Source organism: Charadrius vociferus, unplaced genomic scaffold, assembly GCF_000708025.1.
Source record: "Charadrius vociferus isolate BGI_N301 unplaced genomic scaffold, ASM70802v2 scaffold266, whole genome shotgun sequence".
Taxonomy (NCBI): domain Eukaryota; kingdom Metazoa; phylum Chordata; class Aves; order Charadriiformes; family Charadriidae; genus Charadrius; species Charadrius vociferus.
In genome coordinates this window covers 3285571-3293349 of record NW_009649114.1, presented here as the reverse complement: position 1 = coordinate 3293349, position 7779 = coordinate 3285571, and the positions used below count along the sequence as shown (strand labels likewise).

Below are 7779 nucleotides of genomic sequence, written 5' to 3'. Positions count from 1 at the left end.
CTGCTGCTCAGTAGGGGTGTGAGAGGCATCCTTAGTTCCCGGGTTAAGTGTGCGTTAGCATCAGCAGCACAAGCGCTCTCTGGCAGCAGTGAGAGAGCCGAAACATGCCTGAGCCTGAGCTGTGTTTCTCCCCGCCTGCCTCGGCCCTTTTCTCTGATGTTTTGGCCAACATCAGTTCACAGTCTTTAATATGGTGACGGGATTTAATGTTAAAGAGCAAAATTTTGGACTGCTCGGTTTTCCTCCACTGGAAAACACGGGGAAGGGATGCCTGCCCAGCAGCTCAAGTGTTGAAAAGTCGTTCAAAAAGTTCTTGTAGGAGAAAGTAATCTGGTGGGTGTTAAGTCTTAAGCTTTTCATACAAACTGGTGGTGGTGTTATTTTATTACTTCTGGTAGACTTCTGAACCCATTTATTATAATCAGCAGTATTTAGTGTCTACCACTTGCCTCTTGTTCAGATGTTGATGCCCAAGAAGAACCGAATTGCCATCTACGAACTCCTTTTTAAGGAGGGAGTGATGGTGGCCAAGAAAGATGTCCACATGCCGAAGCACCCTGAGCTCGTTGACAAGAATGTGCCCAATCTCCATGTCATGAAAGCCATGCAGGTACAGTGGGCTGCCAGCCAGTGGGGATCAGGGCACACGAGATAATTGCATAGCTGTGAATAAACATTGTCAGTCCTTGCCTAGCATTTGCTGCTTCTTTACTATTACAGTTGTTTTCCCATTTTCCTGATTTTTGCCATTTCCTCTTTGATTTGTTGTTCCCCACAGACCGTAGAAGGTTATTCTTTTGTTGACCTCTGTCTCTTAGCTTGGTTTTTGAAGCTGTGATAACCTCTGTGATAGCCTTGTATTTTCTCACCAAATGGGAACAATGCCATAATTTTGCCCTGTGCATGTGAACTTTTATTTGTTTCTAGATTTTTATTCACTACACACCCCTCGATAAGCTCTTGTGTTCATAAAAATATCTGGTGAGGGTATTGATTGGAGATGTTGAACGATGGTAAGGATCATACATGAAGTAACTGAGAATTCTCTGTTTAGTCTCTGAAATCCCGTGGTTATGTGAAAGAGCAGTTTGCGTGGAGGCATTTCTACTGGTATCTGACCAATGAGGGCATCCAGTACTTGCGTGATTACCTTCACCTCCCCCCTGAGATCGTCCCTGCAACCTTGCGTCGCAGCCGCCCGGAGACTGGCAGACCACGGCCCAAAGGTAGGTGCTGGTTGAGAGGTGGCTGCCAAGTCAGCAGAAGGAAGTGAGGTTAAGTGTGTCAGGCAGTGCAGGTGAGGTGGATACGCAGCTGAACGTCAGCTTCCAGCCCAGGCTGGTGTGAGTTGCTGTGATTTTTTTGATGTATAAACATTAATAGATCAGGGAGGCATGTATAGGTTTTATTGCTTTTGTATTTAGCACTGGTCTGATGGCCACTGGCCCAGTGAAAAGTTGGAGAGGGCTAGAGAAGCCTGTGAGACTGACTTGGAGAAATGCTTTTGAGTGTGGGACTTGGCCTTCTCTGGTAACACAAGTGCCTGGAGTTACTGAGAGCGGGCACACTGAAACCTCAGGCTGTGGATCGAGGTACCAATTGGTGCCCAGACATGGCTGAGGTCTGAAATGGGGATGTTTCTAGCTGCTAGGGCTTTTCAAAAACTGTTCTTGTCTTTTGGGAAGAGCTTGCAGCAATCACTGCAGTTCTCCCTGAGGAAGATAGTGTGTGCACTGCCGGTCTAGTCCAGCAGGTACAGAGAACCTTGTCTCTGGCTGAGTTACCCTTAGAATAGCTGCCTGGGAGGCTGTTGTGTAAAAGGTGAGTGGCCTTGGCCAGGGTTGCCGAGATAGGGAACAAACTTGCATTGGGATGTGGCACATGGGCACAGGATTTGATGACTGAAAGCAAAAGCTAAGCCAGGGTGCTGGATGTGCTTTGTGGTCCCCAAGGTTGAGTTGGATACCTACAGTTCTGGCTTTATGACGTACACTTAATGAGCTGTTAGGCAAGTCACGTTACTAAAGCTGCCTTCACTTCTTTAAAGATTTACAGCAAATACATGTGGTATGTTGGGCTTGTAGTTCTGATTTCTTCTTGGTGGGTTTTTCATACCTCAAAGTGAAGGAGATGCCGGTCATGCAAACAGCCCATGAGGTGGCTCTATGCTGAGGCCTCCCCGTTGCTGATGCTGACTTCTCAGATCTCCTGCAACTGCCTCTGCACAGGTGCTGCTGCAGCTCTGTACAGGCCCTACAGAATGTGTTGTAGACCCACCTGCAGATGGCTGACAGTTATTTCCAGAAGGTATTCTTCCCTGGTTGCAAATAGCAGTATTAAATAATAAAGTTTGGGTTGCGAATCTGCCTGTTTAGTCCATGCAAGGCAGAAGCAACACTTAATTCCTTGTGGATCCTTGATACTGGTCTATGAATGGCTTGTGAGCCGTTTTGATATCCTTCGTGGTGAGCAAATTTGTATACTAGTACAGTATAAATAAACTTGAGGTGAATGTGCTGAAGGCACCACGCCCCTCAGTTCAGTTCTGAAAAGGTTACTATGTTCCAAGCTAATAATTCAGAATAGGAAGGATGGTTACATTGCTTGTATGCATTTTGAAATGCTCTGCAAAATCTCTTCTGCATGGTTTTCATGGTTTCTTGTCCAGTAATAGAGAAGAAACACCACAGTGCAAAATATGGATTGTAAAATTGCCCAGAAGATCTTGGGTTGGCAGAACAGCATTGCCAGGTCTCTAGGGGCAAGAAATGTTTCCTCGCCCTCAAGGCAGGAGACGGTGGGTCTGTGTGCCTCGTGTGGAGTTGCTTCTTGTCTCTACCAAGAATAATGTTGCAGGATATCATCCTGCCCTTAAAGCAGGACTTGCTCTGTGAGAGGGGAGTCCTGCGTGACGAAGCTTATATGGCAGGAGTCTACTCTTCCTGCTTCTGAGCTATATCGTATCCTGTCCCCAGGTACTGGACACTGCACTGGGGATGGAGGCTGTGGGCATGGGGTGCTGAGGAGTTCACCTGCAACTCCTGCAACTTGATTTTTAGCCTAACAAAACTGTAGCACCATCTGCTTCAAAGGAAAGAATTGCATTGGAACTAGGAAGATGATGGCTTCTTTGATCTCTGAGTAGCTTTGGATGTTGTCAAATTTACTCTTTGGATGTTGTGTTTATCCAGTGAGCTAAAGAAACTGCATATCTAATGGGAGGATGGGGCTTCCAGTTCCTAGCTAAAATTTGCTCAAGGCTTCTGCGGCGAGGAAGCTTCACCTTGCAGTATGCCCTTTTCAGTGCAGTGCCGGTGCCCTCGATCAGTCCGCATTTTGGCCGGGTTAGCTGGTAGGGCTGTGCAAATTGTCCGTTTCTGTGCTGTTTCTCTGTGGGTTACCTGCCTTAGGCTGCGACAGAGGAGGAGTCACAGAGGTGTGTGTGGATGGTGGTTCAGAATCCAAGCTTATGGGTCTTGCTTGGCCTCTTGGGCTTTTGGGGCCTTTCCTGGTACTTTCATTCAGCGCTATTGACTTTCTCAAGTAAGGCTTGGTACCAAAGCTGGAACAGTTAGTCTAAAGCAGGCTTTAGACTACTGTGCGTTTGGTATTTGTAATCTGTTAACAGATGTAGTTGACCTGTTAGAAATTAAGGATGGACAGATCTGAGGTTTAAAAAAAAATAATCCATTGGCTAGGGAGTGTGCTATAATGGTTTAACCTGACAGAAAGCAAGGACGCAGTAGCTCTTGGAGGATAAGTTAATCTGTTTGCACATTGCTGTGTGGTTTCTCTGTGTAGTGAAAGCGTAAGAACTGGGTTTTGTATGGGAAAACTAGTGCGTATAGTATAAGTCATAAGTAGAAGCAGCGCATGATTTGTGTTTCTTGCAGCGTGCTTGAGACTGCCAGTATACTGTGTGTGGTGTGCCAGGCAGCAACTGCCCTTAAACGTATCTTACTGCTTGAACGTGCAGAGCTTGGCCTGTTTCTGTGGGAGCGTATTTCATATTTGATGCTCAGGGCGAACCCCGTAAGCAGGGTGCAGAGGCTGGCAGTTCCACCACATCTGTTTCTTTCCTGCACGTGTTCTGTCTGATATTAATCTGATGTTACATAGATAATCGGCTCTTAGTTTTATTAATCTATTCCATTGTGGAGGATTTGTGATACTGATAGTATAGCTGTATTTTAGGTTGGGATCAGAATGTCATGCAGTTTGTGATTTAGCTATGAACACGCTTGTCAAACGTGACAGATTCCCTGCCTTTCTGATTATTTTTTTTTATTATCATTAATTTTTGGCTCTTGCTTGAAGGCCAGAAGACTGTTGAGATGATGCTTTAAATGCATCTTTCACATTATTTAACTTCAACCCAAGCACAAGCTGGTGCACTTCAGCAGATTTTACCCTTAAAGTGAAGTTTTCCTTATTATACCACTTTTTTTGTTTAGATTTATAACACCAAGCTGTACGAGGTGCAGTTCTGCTGGTAAATCTAATGCTTAACCGGAGGGCTTTTTTCCACGTAGAGGTGCAGGTTCACCCATGGAGTCAAGTTGTTTGTGTCCTGGGTAAGCAATGTATTTGATGTTGCCGTTTTCCTTTCCAGGTCTGGAAGGTGAGCGCCCCGCGCGTCTCACTCGGGGAGAAGCTGACAGGGATACGTACAGACGCAGTGCTGTTCCACGTGAGTGTCTGCTGTGTTGCTGTGTGACTATCGGGCCAACCTTGCTCTTTGTGCAGCTTATCTCTTTGGGAGAATTGTCTTCAGTGTTGGCCTCCTTTCAAGAAGAAAAGGGGGAAATCACACTCTTGGCGTAGCTTAGGCATTTATGCAACAGAGTTCATCTGTATCTGCTTATGGATTGGAGTCTTTTCTTGAATTTTGTCAAGCTGGACTGTAGGATTTTCTCTGGGGTGGGTTCAGTAACTCTTTAACAGTGTCAATAATGGCTATTTTACTTTGCTATATTTAGCCTAAATTGTAGTCATCTTTGATTGTAAACCGTTGACTCCCAGCAGGCCTGCTGGACTTGGGGAGTGGATTCTTTGATTAATAACTCATTCTTCTCTCTCCTCAGCTGGCGCTGATAAGAAGGCAGAGGCTGGGGCTGGAGCAGCCACTGAATTCCAGTTTGTGAGTATTCCCATGTGAGATTTACTTCCTTTATTGAGGCTTTGATTAGGAGAAAGTGGATAGGTCATATCTGCATGCTCTTCAGTGTGGTGCTTCTCAGGTATGCCAGCTGGGGTTAGGTATTTGGCTCTGATTGCATAAGGGAGGCTGGAAACCGTTACCCTTTATGCCCAGCTCCACTTGCTGCATTCCTGTTGGGGAAACTACGTGATGGCCTCACTGCTGTGACGGGAAGCCAGCGACACATTTGAGAAGCGAGCCAAGCTCTCTGGAGGAAATAAATGATTTTATATTTCAGAAATAGAAGAGTGTTAGACATGATCCACAGAGCTGGCTAGGATGGGTTGATTTTGTTCTTAGACTCTGGTTAACCTGTCTCGGATAGCTAGTTTCAAACCGATCAGCATGAGGCTGTGCTTGGAGCAGGGGACGCTTATCAAAGTAATGCAAAGTTGAGGAAAGACAGCTAGCTTTTTTTATGATGTTGGTGGTTCTTGCTGCTGTGTAATTGCTGCTGTCGCTTGCTTAATATGGTGACTTCTAATGCTCTTCCTTTTCTGTTGCAGAGAGGTGGATTTGGTCGTGGACGTGGTCAGCCTCCTCAGTAGAACTTCCTGCTCATGTTTTGTGTATAATAAAATAGGTGAAAATGCCACCTAGGTTGCATCACCGTGTCTTACTTAAGTGCATAAATCTAGAGAGGTGACTTAAATCTTTGGCATGTGTGACAGCAGTAGTGGAATAACTTGTGTTTAGAAGCAGGTTATAGGAGGGATCTTTGTAGGCGTGGTGGTCACTGATGTAGGGTTTCGCTAGTGTGTAGAGGTGATTCTTATGGAGGAATGAGGAGCAGAAGGGCTGCAGGCAGTTTTTCTACTCTGCCCAGGAAGACGCTTGCTTCTAGTAATTCCTGGTAATGCAGTAAATCAGGGCTGAGAGACAATTCTATTTTGCTGACAGAAAATTCAGCAAGTTCAGCTGTGTTGGCCTGAGGCCCTGTGAGAATCAGACATAGCCAGTGCAGGCAGGTGAGCATTTCCTTTATCCCGGTTCTGAAATCACTGGGTTAATTAACCGTGGTGTAAGAAAGCTGAGGTGTTAGTGACAGCACCTGCTGTCTGCAGCTGAGCAGAGCCAGGGTGGGGAGGCGCAGCCTGGGTCCCCTGCAGTGTGCAGCCTACCAGTAGATGTCACCCGCCAACTAATAACGAGATGATGCTAATTGGGAATGGGTTTCTGTAGCCTGGTAAATGGTATCTTCTTCAGAGCAGGTTTAATATCGCACAAGTGCTAGATGCTAACCCAGGGGAAAGGAGTTCCTTCCAGTCCTAGTTTGGGTGAGGGAAATGGTGGGCACGAGACTATTTTCTATTGATTTATTTTATTTCTGAGGGAGTTGGAACTGTAGGGAGAAACTAGGTGTTCCAAATGTTTGTTTTAACTGATCCGTCTGCCTCTGTTGAAGTTTGTAGGTTGCAATTTAGCTAAACCTAATCCAGACTAACCTGCTGAATCCCAGGTGACTGGATTTAGCCAAGATGCACTTTACAGCCTTGGTCTTAATGGGAATGTGGATTAAAGCAGCTCTTATTTCAACTTTGCTAGTGATATTCTTGAACTTCTGTGTTGTCTGCTTCTACTGGTGCTTTCTGTTCAACTTTCTGCTTATTTTATCCTACAGTGGTAGGAGGAACTTTTACAACCACTGTTATGCATTTCTAGTTGTGATTCTGTTTGGGAAGCAATGTTTTGTTCAGCAAAACGTCTAGCTTCATGTGAAATTAAGCAACTATTTAAAATCACTTGCAGTACTTCAGTGTGTGGCAATTGGTATGAAGTGCTAAATGTTTTCTTCTAAAAGAATATTTGACTCATTAAAGGGAAGATGTAAAGGGAAGATCCAAATGAGCAAATAAAATTGGTTTTGTTTTGGGGTGAAGAACAGTAATAGACTCTTAGGGAAGTACTACCCCCGCATTTTAATCTAATCCTGCTCTCCTAACCCACCAGTCTGTCCAGCCTGGGCCAGGAGCTCTGTGTAGTGGAGAACGGGATCCCCTCCTCATCCTCTCAAAGCTTTTTAGCGTTCAGACACGGAGTCTGCAGCATGGCCGTTAACCGTGTCTCCTCTCTGGATGGTGCCTCCACTGGCCGCTCTCTGGTGGGATCTGCACCTGGAAAAGAGCCTTTTATTCAGCAAATACACGGAGTCAGGAGATGTTAAAGGCTTCTTGGCTTACCCTCCGCTTTCGACTGTCTCCTGTTGTGGGGTGGAGGTTGGGCTTGCTGACGCCAGACCAGTGCTGGACAAACACTGCCCGCAGAAGCACTCACCCCTTTGCCGGGGTTTTCCTCCCGAGGGAACACACAAACTGGGGCAGTGGGCCGGTGTGGGGCTGGGCCCTGCCATGGCACCCCTCTACCCCTGTCCGCCATGCCGACAAGCCAAGGGTGCCTTTGCTGCGGGGTGATGGTGGCGTTAGCCCCTCCTGGGGGGCAATCTGGGGGCTCGCAGGCTGCCTGGTGACATCCTGCCCTGAGGATGGACCCTAAAAATGCCCGTGGGGAGCAAGGAGCCTGTGCTACAGTGGGGGGCCCTGCAAGTGCCCCCATGAGGTGGCTCCGTGCTGAGGCCCCCC

The 7779-nt window shown here is 46.5% G+C and overlaps 1 protein-coding gene across 1 annotated transcript; it reads left to right on the top strand.

Annotated features, from left to right (window-relative positions):
- Positions 1-459: 459 nt before the first annotated feature.
- Positions 460-5795, top strand: LOC104289327 (40S ribosomal protein S10). Its single transcript, XM_009888261.1, has 5 exons — positions 460-610; positions 1055-1226; positions 4613-4690; positions 5085-5140; positions 5707-5795. Exons 1-5 carry the CDS (start codon positions 461-463, stop codon positions 5746-5748), a joined length of 498 nt encoding a protein of 165 aa, XP_009886563.1. The 5' UTR covers position 460; the 3' UTR covers positions 5749-5795.
- Positions 5796-7779: the final 1984 nt, after the last annotated feature.